This window comes from Enoplosus armatus, chromosome 18 (assembly GCF_043641665.1).
Source record: "Enoplosus armatus isolate fEnoArm2 chromosome 18, fEnoArm2.hap1, whole genome shotgun sequence".
Lineage (NCBI taxonomy): Eukaryota > Metazoa > Chordata > Actinopteri > Centrarchiformes > Enoplosidae > Enoplosus > Enoplosus armatus.
The window spans coordinates 5,188,994-5,215,776 of NC_092197.1; the positions used below are offsets into that span (position 1 = coordinate 5,188,994).

General features: G+C 39.7%; 1 protein-coding gene across 2 annotated transcripts in view; it reads right to left on the reverse strand.

The window, feature by feature from the left end:
- The window catches only part of fibcd1b (fibrinogen C domain containing 1b), a 91,125-nt gene that overhangs the window by 16,375 nt on the left and 47,967 nt on the right, over positions 1-26,783 (reverse strand). For both annotated transcript variants that reach the window (XM_070924699.1, XM_070924698.1), the window contains one exon: positions 13,513-13,609. In XM_070924699.1, coding sequence (XP_070780800.1) covers positions 13,513-13,609 — 97 coding nt within the window. The remainder of the gene's footprint in view (positions 1-13,512; positions 13,610-26,783) is intronic.

Here is a 26,783-nt window from a genome sequence, read left to right on the forward strand (position 1 = left end):
TACCTTTCCAAGGATTTTACTCATCTTTACAAGTATTTAGTGAATAGCAAGGGCCAATGTAATACATAAGCTTCATAAAGCCCTTTTCATGTGGAGCCAATTATTATGGCAGCAATTGTATGAAACACTCTGCTGAACCACTCTTAAAATTGTACACTGTGTCATAGTGAGGAATTAAACATAATGTTAGCAAACTGCTGTGGTTGTACTACCACATGAAATGGTTTTCAGGATTATAATTATCAGTGGGTACGGCTGGAGGGAGGAAATCTGCAGGGTAAAAAAGCAAACAGGCAGTATGAGCCACACGGGTACAGTGTGTGGGCAGACACCGACTATAAAGAGCTGCACAAGGCAGTAAAAAACAATTGTTTCCCTGATGTTAGGGTCATCTCTAGGTGATCACAATAAGCACTGTTTTGCTTCAGTTCAATATGTTGTAATTGTGTTGTGAAAGGTTCTACACATATGGAATTATAGTATTACTAAAAAATGCCATATTCACAGTGACTGTAAGCTGTATTATAGATACAGTTTAATTGTGGACTGAGTGGGGACACTACAATGAATACATTATGGTCCTGTAGAATTAAGTGGCTTAAACATGTTACTCAGCCAGTTCAGTGAATTAAAAACTAAAAAAAGTCAGTGTGGGCACAAATGTTGTTTTACCAACCCAGAATTGGGTTCAAATCATTTTGGATGAGATTTGTCAAGATTTGCACATGTTGGCAATATGCAAGGCATTCCCTACTCCAAGGGTGCAATTACTTTTGTTATTCAACCGGAAAATGAAAATCACAGTTGAAATAGTGTTATAGTGTTTTGGTAACATTTTGCTATTCTTCTTTGTTAATTGCTAATCATTACATGTGTTGTTATATTTTTAAGATGACATTACATGTTGGAACGTTAGGCTACAGGCCTTATACAAGATGGTCCACTGTAATGAAAGATCACCATGCTCATCATTGTTTAACTGCTGCATTGAAAATCACAAGTAGAGCCAAAACATGTTGAAGAAATCAGCTTAAGAGAAGCAGATGACTTCTTGTGTAAGACAGTTATTCTATCAATGCTTTGTCAATACGGCAGTGACATGAAGACGTGAGTGGTTAATGAGTTGTAAAAAGACTACCAGCTAACTACCACATAACTGTGCTAAAAGAGCACACTGATGTGTTGGAGGATATGCAAACTGACAACTTGCTTCTCTAGTGGAGTCTGGGGGATCTGATGTCACCTGCTGTAAACAGCTCACAGGCTTGTGAATTAAATATTTGCTTCCTCAGACAGAACAAGGACAAGGAGCATCATAAGGACTAGTTCTACATTGTACAATATACAAACGGAAAATTATATGTGTGAGAACAATTTAAAATGTCCAATAAATCTTACAATATGGTTATGGGGACCATTGTGAGAAGCAAACAGAATGAAGAGTTTTGACTGCAACGTGATGGGAATTTTTTTTAGAAACAATGAAAGCGACACACAGGGATGGATGGTGAACACCTGGCGGTATAATGAGGCTATTTATTCCCTCTAACGGGAACAGAGAGAGTTCAGGGGGAGACTGTGTAGAGCCTTATGGAGAGTTTCTCCAAGCTGTGACCTTCCTGCAAGGTAGGCGCCTTTATTGACTCTACGCCAGTTTCAAATCAGCCTCTCATGCACATTGTGACTGTGCTTGCATATAAGCTTGTGCATACTAAGGCGTGTGCATTTGCATCTAATACAATACTCCTGGCAGGATTATGTTATTATTATTAAGTAGTGAAAAACATTTAAAGTAGTCTACTCCTGGAAGTAGTCCATTACTTGTTTCATAAATTCTGTATGAATAAAAATATCAAATGTAACTTTTCTTAAATTCATTTTTTTTTTTTAGCTTTAGCCCCTCTTTCCCTCATATTTCCATTTATACATCTCTTCCTGTACTAACAACCTGGAGATTGGATTATTTTCCCTCCTTAACCACTGCCTCTACCTTTCTCTCAGAGTGCACCGGCTTAATTGCTAACAAATCCTTGTTAAAGTTGCTCATCTGTTTCCTTTTCCAGCTACCTCATCAATTTTTCTGCACTCTTCACCCGTCCCCTCTGTCTAACTCTCTTAATGTCTCAATATATATTTTCACAACTATGTGGACATGGACATTGGCAAGCAGTGCAGCTGAAAGCCTTGCCTTTAAATGAGGCAGCAGCATCACCTATCTATTAAAGACCGGAGTAATAAATCTCCCAAAGCACAATCGATCAGCACTCCATCCCCCTCTCTTCACTAACCTGTGAGCGGTGAAAGGCACTGACCCTTGACCTTGCTGCTGTCAGTGGTACTGCTGCCAAGCTGGGAGAAGAAGCAGCAACACATGATTAGAGTGTTTGGCAGATTTTCACAGATCAACCATTGACAGGGTCAAGGCATGTCTAAAGCAATTGCTTTCACTGCGTTTTTCACTCATCTATCTCTCAGAACAGATAGAGAGATGCTTTCAGAGTAATCAGTTCTGTTGTCTACCATAGGACGAGTCTGCAGGTTAGTGACGCAGGGTTATGCAAAGTAAAGGTGGAGAAAAGGGGGAGGTTTATGAATAGTCCCCATGAGTGTGACTGAATGGTTTTTCAAACCCTTGGCCCTTCCTGTCCTGGCCGTGTCAACCTTCTGTGGCTCATTTCAATTGCACAAAACTGTCCACAGACAAAATAATTGAAAAAACAAAATACACAAAGAAAGGCAAAATGGCCTGTCATCCTCACAGGAATTGTGATGTTCTTTGATTTGTGCTCTCTTTTGTAGATACAGTCCTCTTTAGATTTTCTACTGCGGGACAAGGATATAAATACAAGCCTAAGGATGCAGCATTGTGGTACAGGCAAGCTGTGGAGGATAAATGTGTGTAAGAATGTGTTTAAGCATGGGTCCGTGGGAAAGAAAAAGATTAGAAGGAATGAAATGATGAAATGAGAACAGGGAAATAGTTGTATAAGGTAAACATGTGGACTTACTCTGTACAATATAGCAGCATTGCTTGCATTGCATTGCTTGCTTTGTATTTTGTGTAAATAAGAAAATAGTTTTCACGTTCTTTGATGGTGGTGAGCAGCACGTCTATGAATGCCTTGTTCTGTTTAGGTGTTGTATGCCCATACGAGCCCTTCATAAGAGAGAATGGGGTTGTGCACCATGCAGTGTGATAGAAGTCAACTAAGGTTCAACTCCCTTGAAACTGATGGATAAAAGTTTCTAACAAAGGCAGCTAAATCACCACATTATTATGGGTCTTGTGATTCAACAACACCAGACGGTAACCTTTCAATGTCCTGCCCTTCTTTTTCTCTCAGGAAACCAACTACTCAACAGAAAAAGATGTTAAGCAACCGAGTAGTATATGATTAAAGTGAATAAAATGCCCTCTTTAAGCATTATTGGCCCTTTTTCACCACATCTATTCGTTCAGTCCCATTGTATGTGTGTTCTAGTGTGCGTGTGGACAGTGTGTTCTCTTCAGACTGAAGATGAATGGGCTACCCTGCTGTGTGTGGGTCCTCTGCTTCTCTTAGCTCTGACTAGTTCTACAGGCTGGGAGTTAATTGCCGCAGACTCTGTGCTGTTTCACATTGATCTGAGAAACATGGGTAGGACTCCTGACACAGAAAAGAGATAAAGATACAAAGTAAAGGAGAGAGATGAAGGGAGTGACAGAGCAAAAGAAAGACAACAGACAAGTTTGGCAATTACACAGTATACCTATTGGTTCACCATGTGTATTACTGTGTGAGTGCAGATGGGCGTGGGTGTGTTTTATTTTATAGTGCCTCTTCCTTCAGCCTCTTCCACACAGAGTTGCCAGGTAAATTAATGGGATAACTGCTCGTGATTTTCACTATTCACACATGGTGGGGTGGGGCAAGGGACAGTCCAGCAGGTGACCGTAATGCAACACTTGTGCAGGCCAACCGACACAAAACTCAACAGAAGAAGAAGAAGATGGGGCAAGGCCGGCTGTACTCGTACGCGGTGGAAGACGTCTCTTATTATTTTCAGGAATGTGGAGGGCGAGGTGCCAGTGTTCTTGTACTGTATTTAATATTCAAAAATTTACCTGCAAAAGCATTGGATGGGCAAGGAAACAAGTCGAGGATTCAAATAAGTCATCAGCAGAGTCTTGCGATTGGTTCGCTCGCTCCACGTGAAAGCACCTTTTGTCAGACGAACGTACGTGCTTGTCCTTGCAATGTTACTGCTTTCATAACCCACAACACAACCGGAATTTTCCATGAAATGTTACTAGGTCTTGAGGTGGGACATTGGCGGCACATATGTCCCTGAATATCGACCCCTGCATCCCATTCATACGTGATCCAACGCAGGAAATGTTCTTGAACATTTCATGTACAGACTGCATGTGTGAAAGGGGCTTCAGTGAGCATCAGTGAAGTTACTTACAAGAAAGATATGGTTACATTTTTCTATTGTACAATTTGCTTTTTCTGACTCTGTCACGATACACTGTTTTCTCTCCTTTTCAGGCTGCCCTTTTGATGTGAAGTGGCCCTGACTCGCTTAGGACTGACACAGACAGCCAACCCAGCCAAACGCCCATCTCCAAATTATAGTCATCACCTTGTGGCTGGAACCCATCTGCACCCTCACTTTTGCATAAACACACACAAACACGCAAATGTCTTATTCTTTGTGGCTCACCTCCCTATAATCACATGAGCTTACGCAGGGCGGGCTAAGAGCTCAATTACAGCACTCACATATGCCCCACTCGTTAAAGGTGAGCAGTATGTAAAGTGGTTAACTCCGCAATTTTCTGCAGATTTTCGTGCAATCTTAGTGACAGGCAAGAGAAAAGACTGTAGGGGAGGAAAAGCAGAGTTTGCTTCTGTATTTCTTCTCAGTGGCAGCTGTAAGTGTATCTTTAATGAGGCAGTCAGCCGAGGAATGTTTGATCACAACGAGGCACTCGTCAGATAGAGGACAACTTCCAGGCAGAGCAGTCAAGACACATGGGTCTTATTACACTGTTCCCCCTCTCACACACTGCTGAGGACCATCACAAAAATATGATGATATGACATGCTCTGGGCATCCTCAGTAAAAAGAGAATCACTAAATACTTGTCAGTTGTTTTGCCTATTGGGCTATTGCTTTTCCTTTATTAAAACCATACGCTAATGACCAAAAAGAATCAGAACTAAGTATGCTTGCCTGCTCAGACATGAAAAGAATTTGACTCTGGTGGTCAGTGCCTCTTCATGTGTATTAGACAGCGACAAAAACAGATGTACAAACACACCAACACATATACAGTTATTATACAGTGAAAAGGGCAAAACTCAGCCAGACATGTACTATATACAGGACAAGTACACTGTAAATACAGGGTTCTGGTCTCGTTGGGAATTGTATATACAGGAAGTATGAAAACAAAAGGGGTCTAAATAAATAATATCGTGTAATCAATAACATGACTGTGTATTGCATGCAGCTGTGGGCTTATAACTGTGGTTTACAGCTGCACAGCATGTTGAATTGTATGAACAGGGTAGATAGCATTGCATAAGATATTGTTTTGAGGCATTTGCTCAGAGTTATCTGTTCATTGCTGTAAAGAAACGTGGAAATAAATTGTTTCTCTGTCTGCTTGTTTTGGTACCCAGTGATCTGAATTAGAGGGCTGCACCAGAAATACAAGCATATCCATTTACCCAGGGATCATCATCACCACAGGATGAGAGCGGGATGAAAGTTCATATATGAAAATGTGAGAGCCTCCAAATATGGTACCAAATAAAATTACATTTAGTTCCTCTGTTGTTTACCTACTCGCTCTCCTTCTCTCTTTTTGTACACTAGTTGTGCAGTTGGATACATACATTTTGTTTAAACATCAGTAACATTTAGCCAAAATTGCAATCTCTATGCCAAATAACACTACTACTGCTGCCCTGAAGTCTGACATAACAGCATCTGGTTTGCATCTCTTGCTATAGGAAAAGACATAAACTGTCAGAGAAACAAGGACACGATCCATAACATTTTCATCTTTTTCTGGTCCCCTCTGCCTCAGGCTAAAGCTGTTTTTTTTTTTAAAAGGAATTTAATAAGGCTTATTTTCAGTTCACGTCTTCTCCAGATGGCTTATTAAACAGCTGAGTAACTGTATTAGCATTTTTGTTTTAGATTAAAACAATCCATAAGGGCTACATGTGTCTTATTTTCCCTGAGGGATGGGGCAGAGAGATTTTCACCAGAATATGGTATTATGGGCGACACTGACACTCAGAATCTCCACAGGAAAATGCAGGAGTGGCATGGTGCATCTGTGGGAGTGGGCGGCAATGGTTGGACAAATTACGGGAGAAGGCGGATGCGGGATTGCATAAACAGTCCTGTCACAACAACCTCATCTGGCACAGGAAGTACATCCTCTGTTGGGCCTTTTTACAAAGCTTGGTCTAAACCTGAATATTTCCATGGCAGCCACAGTGTTGAGTATGATGAGGGAGGTGGTATAGGGAGCTGAGTCACTGAGACTCATAGCTAGAACTGGTTGAGAGTTTCCCAAGCCTCTCCGGTTTCTTCCTGTCCTTCAGGAAGTTGGTGATCCACCAGTAGAAGTGGATTACTGTATGCGAGTTGAGTGAGTGAGTTTTGAGCTGAGGAGTTCCAGGACAATAACAAGGTTCCTTGCATACAGTAACTCTCCATTAAAGATGTTGCAGGATAGAGTGCAGTGCCATAATGACTGCTTCATTAACCAAAAATGTTTGCCTGGTAGGCAAACTGCAGGAGATCCAGCAGGGGGGCTGTAATGTACTTTAGGTGGGCCAGCACTAGTTTTTTCAAAGAATTTAGTGACCACAGTCGTGAAAGAAACTGGCCTGTAGCCATTTTTCCTGACATGCATGCTTTATGGGGAACAGTATGATTATGGAGCATTTGCAGCAGGAGAGAACTTCACACAAATTGAGTGATCTGCTTAAGATCTGTGCAAAGACAAGAGCCAGTTGGTCACCACAGGCCTTCAGACTGAAGTGTGAGACGCCATCTGGGCCTAGGGCTTTCCTGGTCTTTTGTCTCTGAAATAGTCGCAAGACATCCTCTTCACTGTTGCAGCATGCAGGTTGAACGGCAAGAGTGGTGGGAAATCATTTGGAATTGTAGGTTGAGTAGTTGAGGCTGGGGAGATGTGTAAGCTTTTTTTTTTTTTAGCTTTTCAGTGTAGCTTATTTTGTCTGCTCTAATTTCATTTTCACAGGTATGTAAGCTCAATCAGAGCACTGGCCCATCTTTCCGCAGTGTTTACCACATGCTCTCTGGATTTTGGGTTTTGCCTGTAAGTTGTGAGAAGATGACTGATCAGAGTGTCCAGAAGCTGCATGGCGGACAGAGCAGTAAGCATCCTTTGATACTGTGTGACAGTATGTTTCTGTCCCCAGTGGGATGCTTAATACACTGGCTGTATTTGTGCTGTTCCTGGCTGAGGTTTGCTCTGTTCAAATCCCCCAGAATAATGACAAGAGACTCTGGGTGTTCTCGCTCCATACTGGTTATCTGGTTAGCCAAGCGCTGCAGCGCCTTGCTCACACAGGCTTGCGGCGGGATGTAAACACTGGGCAGAATAAAGGAGTAAAACTCCTGTGGTGAATAAAATGCCTTAATGTTAATGAAAAGAGCATGGAGGGAGAGGGCAACAGATTTTCTTTAACACTGTGACATCAATACACCAACCTTCACTGATATAAAAGCAGATTCTGCCCCCCCCCCCTAATTTCACTGATACACCAGCTCTGACTCGTGGTCCACTCCTAAGAATAGAAAACAGAGGCAGATATAATGCAATGTCCAGGGTGGATTCACCTCGCCAGGTTTACGTGACTCAAAGTGCAACAGAGTGAGGAGTCCTTGTTGGTTCAGTTGAAGAGTAACAGCGTGTCTATTTTATTTCACAGAGAGCAAAGATTCATCAGTCGCCCACTCGTGAGCAGACTGAAAACCCCATGGTTGGAGCTTTAGCAGTTGTTGTCCTTTTTTCTTTAGAGGACTGTTGCTCCTCAAACTAGAACATCCATAAAACTCCATGCGTGTGAGAAATATAGTGTCAAAAACAGTTTTTCCCAAAATGCTTCATGAATTAGAGTGCAGTGTTAGTTCTTTGCTTCAATGAAAGGAGAGAATTGGCTTCATTTCTAAATTTAGAGGTTTTCTTTGTTAGATTATTCACATAATTCTTGTAGTTATACTGACTTCTATGACAAAAGGACTGAAGTATGAAAAAGGTTGTAAAAAACTGAATGAAAAAAAAAACTGAACTGAGGAAGGCAAATCTTTTTCTACTAAATAAATAAACAAATGACAGAAATCCAATCCAGCAGTTACATGACAACAAATGAATATTAATCCCTATTACTTTGAGCTACCAGAAAACTAGAATTCCACTTAGGGGTATTGATTAAGCTGTTAATGCTCCACTGATTAATAAAATTGAGTACTGCTCAAGAATGATGTGTTTCTGTTTTTAGTATAAATATAATATGATAATACGGACTTGAAAATCTTTCTGTTTAATTTAAACGAATCACAAAAAGTGTAATTTCAAACTTGATACGGTTTTCCAACAATTATACCCCGTACACCTGACAGTGAGAGCTAAAATAACAACTCTCTCTCTCTCTCACTCTCCTGATGATAGGTTTCGCAAAAAAAACCCAACAAAGAACAAAATGTCCTTTGTTACAGTTTTTTGTTTGTACACAATTATTGTATAAATTATAGCTGCAGTTTATGGACGCAAGGCCAGGAGAGACATACATGAATATGACAATAGACAATTTGTCTGTCCTTCTCCGGCTGGATTTAAGTGCTGCTTTCAACACCACAGACCAAGGTATGTTATTGTAACAGGCCATCTGGAAAACTAGGTTAGTCTCTTTGGGACAGCATTAAACTGTTTCAGGACCTATATTACAGGTAGACAAGTCTACATCAGCCTTGGAGACCAGGTGTCTAATAGATTTGATGGCAACAATGGCGTTGCCTTGACCCAGTTTTATGCTCTCTAAACATGCTCCTCTGGGAGAGATTATTCAGCAATATGTTTTTACAGTTAGACACGCAGCATGCAGAAATTATATCTTGCTGTTGAGCCTTAGGCCCAAATTCTATTTGCTATCTGCTTGCTTGACATAAAGTGTTTCCAAATAACTGAAGATGAGTGATTAAGGAAGAAAACCTCTGGTTAATCTTCACTTTGATAAGATAAGATAAGATGAACCCAGCGAAGAAATTAGTTATTGCAGCAGCACAAGGAAAGCAATAAATACAGATAAATAGAGAAAGTAAAAAGAAATAAATAACAAGAGGTATATACAACTCAAATAAGAATAGAATAAAAAATAGAAACTATACAAGAACCCAAAATGACAAGGTAAAGTGACAGTAGTGTGATTAATAGCAGGAGAGTCAGCAATTCTATGTAAACAGTGTATACCAGGATAATATTTGAATTAACAGATGAATAAAAGGATAACTTGATCAGCCCAAGTTGAGGTTATATGGTTTATTCAACACAAATCTGATGTATCAGGGAAGATCTTGGTACAGCATGTAGACATCGTCACGGACATACCAAAAACTATTCCACTTTGGCTTCAGCTTATATCTCCTAAAGGCGTTGTATAACACATGATGAGATGTCTTAAACAGGTCAGATGCAGTGTCTCCAATTGATGGACAGAACCAGCTTTGCACGCATGTGATATAGGGAACAGAGCACGTCTTCAAGGTCTTTCTAATCACACCGAATAACCCGCATCCCCCCCACACACAGTTGGACACGAATGAAGGCCCTTGAGGCCCTTCGTGCCACCCATGATAAAGCAGAAACCATTCATTTCTACATTTACGTAATCAAAGTCCTCATGTCTCATCAATTTTGCTACCCCATGATGTCCTTCAATTTAAAGAGGAAAGGGGGAAAAAAATCAAAGACTCATGTTTGACGTCAAAGCAAGCAACCCACCGCATATAAACAGAAACTGTTGCAGGCCTAATCATTACCCATGAGTCACTATAAAACTATACCTTCATCATTAAACAATAACTTCACACTGTCTTAAGTGTTATGCTACTGTAGCAGTTTGATAAATAGAAGTAGAACAAATTCCTTTCCAAGTGAGAAAGATTATTGCAATTACTCTTGATAGAACTGACACTCCAATTAAATTCTATAGGCTTTTCAACTAATTGACACCTGAGCTGCCAAAGTGCCAAATGAAAAGTTATCCTAATTGATTTTCTCATAACTGGCCCTATTTCTGGTGCTAAATTAAGTTTAGTGCCTCACGCATGTGGTATAAAATGTGCTAGAATTTTCTCACATATGTGATTGTGTCATCCTGCACACATACATCTCTTAGGAGCCATTAAATGCAGTGAAGGTGGACACTTTCAACACTAAAACTGTGTCTGCTATTCTTCATTTTCTCATCACGACTCTTCACCTCTTCATTATTGCCGCTACCATCATACTATTAGAAGTATAATACATCTAGCAAAAATATGAAATGAAATCAGAATTTAGCTGCATATCAATTAACTAATAATGAGAAATTCACAGATCTTCAGAGGTGGCGGGTGGCATTAGTGAGCAATATTGGTCTGGAGGTGGTAGTTGCATTGAAGTTCTTTCTATGCTGCAGGCAAACATGGATCCATTTTTCACTTTTGCCCTGAGGGTAATCGATGATGGGGGTGACGAGACAACAGCAAACCCTGAATGAGCAAGGGTACTCTGAAAGGTTCAAAGTAGCCTGCCGTCTCATTTATATTCAGTCTGCTAAATCCTGAGCTTTCCATATTCCCACCATGTTCAGCATACCATAGGGAGATCTAGCAGGCACTCTAACCACATTTTTTATTATGGGCTGCACTCTGTAATGGCCTCAGGTCAGCAAATAGACCTAGATCTCCATTAATTCACATAAACTCTGCAAACTCTATAGTATATACAAGCATTCCTATGTCTAGCAAGGACACAGAGTGGTGAAGGGTGGCCAAGAACCCAAAACTATGCAGGCTCAGATAACATTATAGAATTACAGAACAGCAGTCCCAAATGTTATTTACATATTGTGAATTATTAATTACTGTTATTAATATATGTTAAAAATATATTATTAATTATATTAGCCTGTGGAGAAATGGTATGTGTAGGATCTACTGCATGTTAGCTTTGAGTGAGTATGTGAGTGCATGGCCATCTAAATATCATATACTTACAATTCAGTTTCCTTTATTTGTAATTTATAAGATTAAGTGAAACATTTTCTTGATTTGATTGTAATAAAAGTAATAGTAACAGAGATGAGACACAAAATGAAACAAATAATTTGCCATGTGTACAATATTTAGCATGCCCGCAAGCTGAGCTGTCCACAGACTCTTAATGATGTCCACAGTATTGCTCCTATAGTGTATGTATGTGTGCACGTCAAAGAGTGCTTTAATCTAGAGCGCTGATGAGTGTTGTGGTATAGCACGTCCATGACCTTGACCATGACCCAGTGTGTGCTTTTATAGAAATAGACTTCTTCAAGCTCCACTTACTCTACCAGTCGGCTGAGCAGGCTGTGATGAGAGGCTTTTAAAGTTACACAGACTTACCATGGCGATAGCTCATTAACACTCTGCTATTCAAGCCAAATGTCCTAAGGAAAAAAACATTTCTGCAAATGCTTATTGTTTTTGGGACTGGTGTTTTTGTGTAAGCAGTCCAGATTTGGTGATCAGTAATGCACTCATAAGAACATGAAAAAGCGTATTATCCCAATATTTTCCCCATGACTGCTGATTGGGCAATGAACTTTCTTGTTTAATGACAGGTTTTGTGAAGTTTCTAAGCAAAGTTGTTTCCACTATCAGCTTTGTTTGATGTGTTGAGTCATCACTGGTAGGCATCTCGCCACCATCACAATTTCACTGTTTCAAGTATGTACGACATGTGGCAAGCGGGAGTATAGTAGCCCTGAAGGTTCTGGGATCAAGACTAAAAGAGCGAGTGCTTGAATGGTGGCTAATGGTTCAGAAGTCCGGTGTTTAAAGAACAAAGATCTCTCCATATATGTTTAGCACAGTTCACCTCTATACGTAGACGGTAGGAAATTGTGGTGACGTGATGGACTGGACGTTATATAAAAAAGAAAAGAATTGAGGCACGTCACTGGGGATGTTTGCGTATACTGGGATAATAGTTGAGATTATGTACCAATTAAGTACTGAGATCCCAGCGAGACGTTGATTATGTCTGTGAAAACAGTGATTAGATGTTGCCACAGAGTCAAACCTCTCAGCTGAAGTTGTTTCTAGTTAAGTCACCTGCCCTGTATTCACCCTCATATGTGCCTTTTTTTAGGTTGTCTATTTTAATACTTCCCACCTGATGTGAGAGATGTGCTTTTGGGACTCTGTTGCATGCTCTCCTGCTAACTGAACAAATGTCAGGCCAATTAAAAAGAAGCCACAAGGCCACTCTTTAAATACGATATGAAAGTCTAATTCAATCAAGATGTACTGAATATTTTGTGGGTGTCATCGCTGTTCACAAAAGCATACTTCACCAGAGAAAGCAGCTATCTTTTGAGTCACAAGAATGACCATGATGGAGCTGAAGAGTATCCCCCCAAGAAGAAATATTTTGGTACATCTAATGAGAAGTGGTGTGAAGACGGGGAATTTGGCTTTGGAAAAGTTGATAATTTCACACTTGAATTCATTCTTTGTTGGCATTCTTTTGCTGTCAAATTTGAGGGGAGGCATGGACCAATGTGTCATGCTGCCAGCAAGAAATACAAGGATTTGGACAAGCATGCTTTGAAAAATACAAATTTTAAACAGAAGCCGACAGTTGAAAAGCTGTAGGGTTAAAAAAAAAAGAAGAAGAAAATATACTGTTGTTGTGTTGTTTGTCATGTGAAAAATAAAAATATTGTAATTGAATTGCTGGTCTTTTGGCGTGTGTTGTGATTTTGTGGGGCTGAACGGACAGCTCTCATAAAATGCACTTTACATCCATTTTTTAATTTGCTGCAATATTCTTTGTTACTGTCACTGAAGTGGTTTTCATTGTCACAGTACAACAGCTTTTACTGAATGATGATATGAGGGGTCAAAGTCTTCTAATCTCTCTCTGTCTGCCCCTCTTTGGGTGTCTCTTTGTCTCGCTCCATCACTCATCACTTTCTTCTTTCTGCTTTGAGTTTGAGAGCTGTACTTGTGATTTCATGTCATAGTGGCTGTAACTATGTTGTTAATGAGGTAATTCTTTTAGAAAGTCTTCTTATCAAAATACAGCAACAGCTAGTTGACCAAAGTTGACAATACTGTGTAAAAATCTACTTTCCAGGATTTGGCCTGCCATTGTACTGCAGAGCACAGTACTCGTGCATGAGTCACACACTGCCAAACACACAGACACAGTCACACACCTGAGCCACTTACCGAGCCAGTGTTCACCAGTGATCTTGCCAAATCCCTCGCGATAGGACTCCCATCCTCTGAAGAAGTTGACCGAGCCATCCTCCCTGCGCTGGATCACCTACACAGCCAAGACAGCAAAGCAAGAGGTCGGGGGTCAGATGAGATTCATCTCACACCAAGCATTTCATCCTCCGCTGTGATGAGTCACTCTACGTCCCACTGTTGGTCGCTGAGCTCATCTCGAACTAAACTAAATGAACTCATAAATGCTTGCTCCTTCACAAATGAATAATGCAAATTCTCTTCCCACTAAGAAGGCAATTTGTCGGAAGCTAATAAAAGGAATCCATTAAATCTTGACTGACTTTGAATCAAATCGCCATGGAATCTGCATCCTTAATTGAAATCCCAGGAAAGAGATGATATTCATAAAACAATAATCCTAAATACACGGAGAGAGAGATGAGATAGCTCTTCTTCTTCTGCACTGTGAATCATGAAATTCTATAAAGCAATGGTGTGTGTAGAAACCCTTTCAGTATGAGAAACAAAAGAAATACTAGCAAATATTTAGCGATTTAGCTCAGCCGTGTGGGTGTATGTGTGTGTGTATGTGCCCACGTGTGCAGTATGTGTATAAAATACTCCATCCATTAAAAGACATTCCAAGTGTCAGGCTGAGGATGAAGGGAAATTGGAAATATGCTCCTGAAGAAGAAATGCATGCAGATGGAAAATAGTGTAGGACTCGCAGTTGGAAGGCTTTGTTAATGTTGAAATGACAAAGGAAATTCCCTTAGACAGTTTATGTTCAGCGTGACTAATCCCCTAACATACCATAAGGTACCAGATGGCACCAACAGCCATATTTGCTTTTAACATCCACGCAGACAAAGAAGAAAATCCTGCAGAGCAGTAGCAAAATCTTCATACTCATCTTTTTCATCCTCATAATTGTCTCCATTGTGATCATCTTAATCATCATTACTGTATCATCATCACTTATCAACACCATCTAGGGATTGTGGGGATTTTCCTCCCTATCCTCAAAGAAGCTCGATTTCTAGTCTCCTCATCGGAGCTCTCTGAATTCCTCCAACATTATTCCAAATATTGATTTCCTCCCTTATTCCAGAAATTCAAACCTAAATTATGTTGGCAGAGTCAAGCCCCTTCCTCTCATCAGTTCAGCAGTCTTTTTCAGGACACTCAACTCTCTGGCATTTCCAGGTCTTTCTACCCAGTGGGTCCTGCTGGTTTCCCATTCAAAGTTTCCAAAGGTCTCTTGCATGAGCCTCATCTCTTTTCAGCCACTACATCCAAGACAAGATAGAAGCTAAAACTCCTTTAATGATAAGTCTTGCTTTTTTTTCTATATTTAGTTTTCTATATTTTTCAGATTGTCTATAGCTGAACGATGGTGAATTTTGGAGGCCATTAACAATTGTCGATATTTAGGAGTTTAAAAAACACGATATGATATATTGGATTTTTTTTAAATAAACACACAACATAAACAAACATTTTTGATATGGATCCCTCAGATTTGTTTTTATTCTGTAAATTGTGACCATGATACATATTGATGGGGACATTTTACAGTGTAAAGCCAACTTGTCTGTGCTCTCTGGTGGACAGACTATGCAGTGGTGACACTGTTTCTTAATATCCTCAAACCTAGTTTGGCTTTCCTATACTGCTGTTACTTATCAGCCAACAACAAAAACACAGATACCAATAAATCTGCAATAACCTAATATCTGCCTATATATATATATATATATATAGAGAGATATAGATAAAATTGGCTTTAAAAAAATTTAAGTTTTAAATAAATTCCCAAAACAGCTGGGCACTGTAGTTTCTAAGCAAAAGTTACTCAGACAGAAGTCAATATTGTATTTTGCTTCATTCACACATACACAGTCCTGCTGCTGTAAATACTTACTTAAGTGTTCTTGTTCAGAGTAATGAAGGTGTGGCTCATTGATATGTTTTGAATAGTTTTAGGACAAATATGGAGGTCAATGGCAAGCATGAGATGTATATTTTACCAGAATCAGACAATTTATCTCACATAAAATAAATCATTTATATCGTTTGTCATCGATTATCAGTGTGAAAATAAAATAGACCAGACGCCGAAACTATCGCTGTAGATCGTGAGCCAGCCGCAGAGCCCTGTCTGAATGGCCCAATTGGTTAACATGGGCGCCAAAAGGAAGCAGCGGCGCCAAAAGGAAGCAGCGGCGCCTCCTGTCTGAACCCGGCAAAACTTGTAAGTAGGATCATTTCATTGTTGTTTAGGTCTTTTCTTGGGATTTCTATATCACCACACTTATCCTTAAATCTGTTCACACCATTACAGTCTTTTTTTAATGCAGCTGAAAGATACAGTTGACATTTGTTACTTCTCCCCCCGCCCCCCCCCCCCTTCCCGCGTGTTATCGTGTGCAGAGTGCTGCATGATCAACATACAGAAACAAAGGGATTTGTATCAGCTGTTGCATAAGACTCTCACAGGCTTTGCCTCAGTCGCAGTGCATTAAACGATGAAACTAGTGTCCCAGCTATCTGTAACGATGTCCGTGATTATACTTCCTTAAGCTGACACGAGAATCTAACTCGACAGTTCCACAGAATTAGTCTCCTTATATTAAATCTGAATCTAAGGTAAAGCTAATTAATATGACGCTGTGACTGACTGTTATTAACATGAGTAATAATTTACTGTAGTCCTGTGTTACTCATTTACAAATGATCTTGTATAGGAAACTGTATCCCCTGTCTAATAAGAAACCATTGAGTGGTTTGAGAATTGAAACTGCAGCTTAGTGCTATTTCCGCATCTATCTAGTAGATAGGCATATATTACTGCTGCAGATTTCAATATTAATGTATAGTATACAGTGTATATAATGTTATCAATCATTCATACACGGGGCTGGAGCCCTCATAACTCATTTTCACAAGTGCAATGCTGCCGAACAGCTTAATGCACAGATGGAGTGGAGTCAACTAGTCTGTAATTGAGGTAATAAAACAGTCCTAACATTGTATACTGATATCTTGTCATGTCAGAGTGGAGCCAGTGACAGGGGTGTTGTTTTTCTAAATTTTCTACTTACTATACTTAACACATGGCATCATGTGCACTCAGTCACAGGGCATGACAGCTGAATGAGGATAGTCTGAATGAAATAAGATCTCAGGGATATTTCAGACATACGTATTGAGATTTTAAGTCATTTGAATATGTGTCTTAGGAAATGCACACATAAATGATAAAACAATGAATAAAACTCTACAGCAATGCCCCAATATAGCACACTTATTCATTTATAATATGACCCATCTCAGTTCAGTGGTAACAACATCAGGAAGACATTACGTCAGTGTTTGGTAGAGTACCTCTTTACTTTTTGGTAGAGACATTTCTTCTGTGTTTTCAGTGTGTTCACTGACTGCAATGATGTCCTGATTAAACCAATTCAGAGACCTTGGGAAAAAGGATGTGGCATCTGACAGTGCAAACAATGCATCATCATCATGTTACTGATATGTCAGCAGGGCACTCAAGGACTGTGAGGGAGCCTGTCCCTGTTGCAGCTGGTGTTTTCTACTGATTGCCTGGGTTAACTGCCGAGATTTACGTCAAAGATTTCAGCAAAATACCAACTCTCTGGTAAAGGCACTGCAGCAAAGCACGACTGAGGCCAACTGGGGGTTGAAAAAAATGACAACATTCATGTCACTAAATTCATTCATGTCACTAAATTCCTTGCAATAATAACCTTGCAGCCTCCTTATCTTTCTCCCTCCTTCCTCTTACCCCTCCTCGTCCCTACATTTCAAATTAGCTGAAATAGAGAAGACTGCAAATTGATAACGCTATGTTAAAAATGAGGTTTTCCTTTTCATCCATCCCTAATTGTTTTTTCTCGCTCCCCTGGCACTCACTGTATTAGCAGCAGTTTAGGAGGCAAGAAAATTGCAAAAAAGTGCCCACTCAACCCCATAAATCACAAGAAACCTAAAATAAAACACAAATGTACACCATCAAAAGCCAAACAGATGTGTCAGACTTCAGCCAGTCTTTATGAAAAGATTGTAGACACTGACAACTCCTAATTTTTATTCAAGTCATCTGTGGCTTTTCAGAACAAAGATGTCTGAGTGACTGGAGATGGAAAGAACAGAGAATGAATAGCAGTATGCTCTCATACTAGCATTGTTCCATTGATGCAGATAGACCCCATCTACTTTTTCAAAGAAGCACAATTACGAGACAAACCCCATAAGTTAAATTTAGATATAGTTTTAGTCTTCCATTTGGTAACTCTGGTATTTAAGGTCAACAGACATCCTTGAAGTTGGCTTTCATGCCTCAGCTAACGTTTCATCTTAGCGCTGCTCTGACAGAGAAACCTGAGACACCAGTGTACCAGCAGTAACTGCTACTGTGAATCACTGGCCAGTGGTCACATGAAGCAGTACTCTACAGCAGCAGGTTAACCAGCAAGCGGTTCAGTTCAGATTAGGGTTAACACTTGTCTTGCTGGCCCTGCCTCCTTCCATGTCTAGCATCCTTGTAAGACTGGAGAGCCCCTCTGAGGTTTAATTGCAGGTTGACCCTGAAGGTCTATCTGTGTGTGTGTATGTCCCCTGGAAACATGGAGCTCACAGAGACACCAATCATTTCCTTTCACATGTTTCAAGAGGGAAAGGCAGTGCTCCAAATTGGGAGGTGGAGGGAAGAATGGGATTTTGGGAGTGGGTGGCAATGCCATTAGAGTGACAATATACATGTGATACATATATATGTGTGTCTGTCCTTTGTTTATATGTATGTGTTCATGTAAACATTCATGTGCATTCTTGTATTTATACTGCATGTGTGCGTATGTCTGCAAGTGTAAACGTGCATGTATGCCTGTGTTTGTATGGAAAGCCAAAAGGGTCATATTCACCTGAATTTCCGTACGACACTCTGTATAACACGAGTGTGTTTGCGCATGCACAACTGCTTATGTTTGTGAGTGTGTGTGTGCTTGTGTCTGTAACTGTATGTCTGTACTGCATGTACAAGCGTGTGGGTGTTAATGTTGAAGTTTGTGGGTACCATGAAAAGGTTCTGTTGCTTCTGGCCTGTTTTATCACTGATAACATGTAAGTGAAGAACATGCAGAAATATGCAGCCACGAGGCAGATGAGCAGACAGTACAATCTGTTCTGACTCTTTCATTATGGTTACTCATAAAGAACTTGGCCCCAACATTGGTCGGCACTGTGGCAGAACGGAAAGGGCAAAACAAATACTGTTAGCGCCACAAAACAACCTTTAAAGAAAGTCAGCTTCCCACTTCAGAGTGTATCTGTCTATAAATGTGCATGCATGGACTTTACAGTTGCACATGTTTATACTGTGGCTCAAATGCTTGTGTTTTATTGAGCCTGGGCTTACTACTGTGTCACCCCCCCCCCCCCCCCCCCCACACACACACAGACACAAACACACACATTTCCACTGGGGCGCAGCTTAACATCCCAACTGACAAATCCTCACACACAATGTCTGGCTAGAGGGCACAGCCTGACATCAAAGTTGTTTCTGTCAAGGTCAGAAGCTCACAGACTTGCTCTGTTTGGGGGGGGGGCAGGTGATTTTCTAGCCATACACATAACGAGCACTTCAGTTGTGACACAGCAGCCTTTTTAGTAAAGGGTTGAGCAAGGTCTCAGTGTTTCACAACGTAAAACAGGCCACAGAACCATCCACAAAATGACCTAAAAAATCAATAGTGGCTACAGCATGTGTTCATATTAGTCTGCCAAAAACAAACTCAATAATAATAGCTAATGGACGCCAGTGCAGTCAAACACAAAAGGTTCCAAATATTGCAAATGTTGTTTTAATGTTGTACCTGCTACTTTGTTGTTTAACACACAACAATTCTTTATTTACTTAATATTGATAAAATGTAATAACTCCGTGGCACAATCTAGCAGTGGTGGAGAGTAACTACTTCTTCCACCACTGCAATCTAGACATGTCCCAAACCAATCGGTGTCTGGGCCGATCCAGGCCTTTTTTAATGGGTCCATATCAGCTAAAATAAAGTCCATCAGCATCCAATCCTTTCTTTCCAGTTTTGCCATCTCAGCCTGCGAGTGTTGCAGCTCTGCTCTCCTTTACCACAGCCGGGCTTAATTATTAATTAATTATTGTGTGAAACATTATTTGGGAGCACCTGTGAGCGACTCTTAGCTCAACAGTAAGATTGGCAAGATGCATGGATTCGCTAAGCTATGACGCCAATTATCATGAACAAAGAGCAGTGTACAAAACATTCAGGTAACAGCATCTCATTTTTGACGGTGCTTTCACAGGTTAAAATGACAAATGGCAGCAGATCATATCAGCTGTTGCTAATTAATGTTAATTCCATGAGGAACTTGATGACAGGCCATGAATGTGTCTGTTGTTGGGTTTGTGTGCTCTCTGCAAGCCAGCATCTGTGCTCGCGCAGAACCTCCACTAAATAATACCACTGTGCAATCACAAGTGGACAGAGTGTCTCTGTACTTCCAACAAGAGTTTTCTCTCTAGCGGATTGCGTCACATCAATTTCAGGAGTCCCATTCTCCCAGTTAAATTTTCAGTCATATCATATCAATAATTTAAGCTTATAAATGTATTGGTTTTGACCTTCTGTATTTGGATCAAATAGCTTGTGAAAATTGCGTTGTTTACTGTGAGATGAAGTAGGCTGCAACTGTTATTTCAATGTGTCAGACACGTTAAATCAACATTTAAGTAAATATTAGTATTGGGACAGACTCTGCATTGGCAGATACCAATTATAAGCTTCACTAAGATTTTATTTATTGCTATTTTATTGTATTGCAAAATATTTTTTGTGTTCACTGTCTGTACAGTTAAAGTAAAGGGTGATTCTGGGACAGTTATTCTTTTAGCTTCCTCTCATCTTGTAGCCCACGCACTCTCCATCAGTCTTTTTCCATATTGCAGTATTTTTTACTTTATCCCTTTTCCTTGCAGCTCTTAGGTAATTAATTCTTTATACACGCTGTTCTACATGCTCCACAAAGCCTAAACAACCCATCTCTCAGAGGCAACTTTTTCAGAATCACCACAATTTCTGCAGCAGCACGTATTTACTGTAAGAAATGCATCACAAAGCAGATATATAAGGATACAAGGAATTTGTTTAATTGCGTTAGCTCACAATATGGTTATGTGTGTGTGTTAATGAGTTAGTAGACAAGTCAATCCAAGAGGAGCAGCTGGCAAACCGCAAATTGCTAAATATATATCCTATATGCTCACCTTCTTTTTATCTTTCAGTTCATTAGCTCCATTTTCTTAACCTAAAAATGTAAGCTTATGCACAAACATTATACTGTGTAAACATTATACTTGTTTGTGTTTTCTGATGATGTTGAAGAGCCCCAAATTATCTCCAGGCATAAAAAGCTATAATTTTAATGACATATTTTTCCTTTACTGTTCCCACTTTTGAATCAGAAAGTTGCCAAGTCCTGTCAAGTTGAACCATCAGAAACTGTTTCTCCCCATACTTTCTGCACCAGCCTTTTTTTTTATTCATGCATGGTAACACAACAGTACAGCACAAAGGCAGACAGGCCATACAGATGAAGGGAAGTACTTTTGAGGGGGAGAGTGGTTGCTGTAACATGTTTTGTCAGAGTGTCTGTGTCAGCAAGGCGCCATGAACTAAGTATTGACAGTTAAAAGTCTCTTGTACTCTGCCTCCCCAGTCAAGGGAACTCTGTGACAGTTCTTCAGAAAAGTTGAGACCTGTGTTCCAAGACAGCAACCCCATTGTAGCTTATTGAAAAAAAAAGTACTATGCAGCAAAGAATCAGAAAAAAGGCATGTAAATATAAATAAATTCCACACAGTAAGCATCCACTAAGCTGCTAATGGTAAATGGTGCGTTTGAGTTACACGTAAGCTATTCTATCTTCTAAGAAAATCTCCAATCCTTAACGACCATCTCACCCAACACTTGCTAAAGGGCTATTGCGCTGGCATGATCACATTAAGCTCCCTGTAATCTCTGCAGTAGATGAAGACTACTTAACAAGCTGCCTTAAGCTCTTCAGCAGGATTTCTGTCAACTACTGGGAGCCCACAGCATGCACAGACGGACATCCTGACTGACAGACCAGAACGCAGGGAAGAATCAACACATGTCCTCCGAAGCTGATTGGGGGAGATTTACAATCTGGCATGTGACTGGGTGGAAAATAGAAAATGTGCCAATAGCTTGTTAGCTCCTGGCATGTGCACACTGTGCGCACACTATGTTTATATGTTTGGTGCTTTGGCAGCAGCTGTCACTTCGTACCGCTGCTCTATACTGACTAACTGAAGATAATTGGTAACATCTTCAGAGAGTGATAAATACATCAGCCATGAGAGACAGACGGAATAAAGAAATGGAAAAAATACAGAAATAAAGAAAAACATATACTTCCTCATATACTATGTATATATATATATATAATGAGCACAATGCTGAAATACAAAAGGAAAGGAATATTTACAATAAATAAATGAAGCAAGCTTTGATGCTAACAGAATCTGCTCCAAAAGCTGCCTCACACCTCCTGTCATAGACTTAGAATAGATCAAAACAGACGGGCAGAGGAATTGCTAACAATTTGATTACATTGTTAAGAATATTGATGATATGGTGACAAATTCAACACTGTCTGATGAAAGTATTCATAAATCCACAGCAGTCTGCAGAATTGCTATCTTCAAAGAGGACTGCAAACATCTGTTAGTGAATGTTTTATAATCCTATCAGAAAGACAGATGTGCCCTGAACACAGCAGCAGCAAACAAGAACAGAACACAATCATCCACAAACACTCTTTCTCTCTCTCACACACACACACACACACACACACAAACATAATTCTGCATTTACGTGTACTTAAGTAAAAAGATTATTCCTGGCTTTCAGCAGTAACCTGATTTTTGAAACATCATAAACAAGAAACCTGGTTTTCCTTATTGGGTTAAAGGATTAAGAGAAAGCAGGTTAACACAGGTAGAGTTCTGCTAAGGCTTTTAAAACATTTTTTTTAATCTGTGCATGGGCATGACAAAGACCCAGTATAGAGAAAGACACTGGTAGCAGTGTAGCAGGACAAAAGGAAAGCTCACAACGGATGGGCATAATTATATCCAAAATAATCACTCAAAACTCCAACTAAAATAAAAATCTGTTAACAACTAAAGAGAAGACAAATCTCCACAACTGACAGCAGGTTATTTGTAAAATTTAAGAAAACAAGACCAGCCATGCTAGCAGCTCCATGAGGCTGTTCCTAGGCACAGAGTTACTTTGAGATAAGTGCTAATGTCAGCATGCTAACAAGCTCACAATGAGAATGCTAACATGCTAATGTTTAACAGGTGTAACATACAGTGTAGCATGTTAGCACTAAATACAAAGTGCAACTGAGGCTGATGGTATTGCCATTCATTTTATAGATATGAAATTTGGTGTAAATTCACCAAATAGATGTTGAGATATTTCACTGAATAAGAGAAGATTTTTAACTGCTTGAGGTGTTAGAGGAAAGGTCAGGGGATCACCAAAGTCATTAGGATTCATGCTCTGGGAACTATGGATATACATACAAAATGTCCGACCATCCAATATTGCCATCCCTAGAGCTGCGCTACTTGCATGGCTAAAAAGTAAACAAAATACAGAAAATGTAAACTGTAAACCAAAATATGCCTAAACTGGTTCAGACATGTGGTAGGGAGCAGATCGGAAATCTGATTACTTACCAGCTGAATGTAAAAAGGGGTTTAGGAGTAATCTGACTATTCTAGCACACAGACTAACTTGTAAAAGCATGTGTTCTCACAGTAACATGTTTCTTTTGCATGTAAATGCAGTAAACCAGACTGCTTAAGCTTTTACAAGCTTTTTATGGGTTTTTAAACATTAAATCATACATCGCTCCAACAGCTGCAATCTCACTAGGGGGCCCATTTGTGTGCCTTTGCATGTAACAGAGAGAAAATATAAAATCACTGTATGTTCTTAAAGCAGCCCTCACACAGCTGTCTACTGTTTCCTCCCATAACCTGCTCCCAGCCCCGGCTAATGGCACTCGTATCCTTAAGGACATGCCTGACACTACCTGTGATAATGCTACCAATGGACAGCTCATGCTCCACAATAAACTGTTTCCTCGTGCCAATTAATGAGGGCACAAATAGATGTCTGCATTCTTGTCCCAAAAGGTAGATAAAAAAAGACATGTGAATAAACTCAGTCAAGTACACTGAATCCAAACATTATGAAAACAATTATGTTTTGAACAAAAGTTTGTACTCTGAAGTTTTCAATTTCCCTGCCTTACAAAACATTTACAGATAAGACACAACTGGAAAAAATATCCATCCTGGATTTCTTTTTTTTTCCAAACCAATAAACTAACAGAGATGAAATATTGAAGAGCCTGTGAGCCAGATAGAGACACTGAAAAGCCTATACCGTACACTCTGAAATGCTCAAAAGGCACTCCAAGCCTCTAAAAGAGTGATACAACATGCACACAATCGTACATTCAATCTAAAACTTTTACATTTCAGTTCTTAGCTGAATTGAATATTTGAGAGTGATTGCAGTACTTCTGATAAAAGCACCATTTGATAATGCAGCCCCACACTGCACTCTGATATATCCACTCTCATTCACTATTTATGCCGCGGTCATTTTTAGTCCTTTCCTTTTAACAAATAAAATAGTAATAATAGAAGACATTACCCTAAGCCGTGAGGCTGTATTTAAATGGCATTTGAAATCTCTCTTTGCTGAAACAGGTAGACCACATGCCCCAAGGATTACTTTATCTGAGTGAGGGGCTTGTGTATATACATATTTCAGTATGTGTGTGTGGCTGGGTGGGTGGGTTTGTAAGCACATATGAACGCACATTTACTGTATGCTTCTCTGATTACATGTATGTTTTTTGGTATAGTCAGTACACTCTTTCTCCACAGAGTGTGTGATGTGTGTGTGTGTGTTTTCATGTGTGTTTTGAAGGGGCTTGGGGCCTTGTAATGACAGGTCTTTTTTTATGTCCTATCTGCCATCATCCCTCCTACCTCTGTGGTCAGACAGTCTCCAGGGAGTGAGTTATGGCAGTGGAGAAATACTGACCAGTTTCCTCTGACAACCATCAACATCAACCTGTACTAATGTGTCTTCTCTTCTCTCAATATTAGTTCTTCGAATGGACACTGAAGGACACTAATGACTTAGACTGTATTGAAGTGATAAGGACCCCTCCAACTTTTCTCACAAAATGCACAGCACACAAACACACACACACACACACACACACACACACATATATATATATATATATATATATATATATATATATATATAATATGATATTTGGTGGAACTGCCAACAACTCAAGGACGTCTGAAATGTGACAAAGAGCGCCAACTGCACACTGCTTTTTAGTAAGAGGTCCAAAGTCAAACCACTGAATTTAACGTGTTGGATTTTATAAGTTTATCATATTTTTCTTTATGTAAAATCTTAATCCGAAAACGAACTAGTAAAAAGTTGAATGTTTCCCTCTTAAATGTGGTGGAGTACAAATATAAAGTGCCATAAAAAAAAATTGTACTTACATGCTTACGTACTTGAGTAAATGTACTTAGGTATTAGTTGTACATGAAATTTGAAAAATAATCGTGCACCCAAAAAGGTATTTTCTCTCTCTTTCTCTCAACCTTTTTAAAGACTGAATAATACCAAAATATCTACCAAGTGTCAGCAAAAGCATAGCAGATCTCACACTCTATGACACATCAGGAAATGTGACCCTGCTCCACCTGGAAATTACACAAACAGGATCTGAGTACTTCCTCCAAAACTGTCTGTGAGGAGGTTATGAGTTTTGGGCAGTGGTGGAAAGTAACTAAGTACATTTACTCAAGTACCGTACAATTTTGAGGTTCTTATACTTGAATAATTCCATTTTGTGCTACTTTACACTTCCACGCTTCTACTTCATTTCAAAAGTAAATAATAAATAATACGTTTTTCTTCACTGCATTCATTTGATAACTGTTCAAATGATCCAGTATTTCACACTGCTCACACATCGATGCATCAGGATCAACAATCAAACATATAATAATATATCAGCAACAGGGGACATTTTACTGCAGAATGAGGACTTTTACTGATAATATTTCTGCACTTTTAAGTATGATTTTGAATGCAGGACTTGTAACAAAGTATTTTTGCACAGCTGCTGCAGGTGGAGGAGTTTTGCAGTGTGTACTGGTACTTTTAGTTAAGTAAAGAATCTGAGTACTTCTTCCACCTACTGGTTATGGGTGGAGATGCTGGTGATGTGTCTACTAATTCATTTTAGCTTTAAGTATTTCAGTTTTTTGTATTTTGTTGTTGGAAGATAATGTGTGTGTGTGTGTGTGTGTGTGTGTGTGTGTGTGTGTGTGTGTGTGTCTTTTAAAACAAGCTTAAGTCTCAATAGCTTCAAGTCACAATTCCTATGTGTTTCTTGGTGATGGGAGTTATTCTATTATGCCCCTGTGGCCACAAGTGCATTAAATGCATATATCACTGACATGCTAGTGTATGTAATAGGATCACAAGTAGAACAAGAGTCGTAAAGTCAGCGAATGTACTCACCAGTTACACAGCATCTATCTAAAGAGTGCTAATACTGGCTGACATTAGCCACCATAAGCTACTGGTCATACCAGACCATGTAAGGCTGTAGTGGAAAAACACCTGAGCGTATTGAAGTGGGATGTGGTGCATTATATTGCTTATGAATACAACTTTTCATTTGATTAAGGAAGATTGTTATTTCTTCTTAGAAAAGTCACATAGTCTCACTTTAAGGAGAAGTTTGTTTAAGGTCATGTTTGCTTTGATTGACAGGATGGTGTCTCAGCCTATTACACTTAGCTGCAGTGATTACTGCTTACTCCACCCACCTCAGCTCTACTCAGGATGCACAGCTGTGCCTAAATTTAAATTTCCGGAAATGACTGTAAGCTCAGAATCAATCTCCATATTTTAGTACGCTATGCTATTTATTATCTCTGTGTTGATATAATGTGCGGCTCCATAAAGCAGACACTTTCTACTGGCAAAACTGGTCATCTGGCACACCTTATGGGTCAATAATAAACACCTGGCATTGTGTAATCAGTAGCT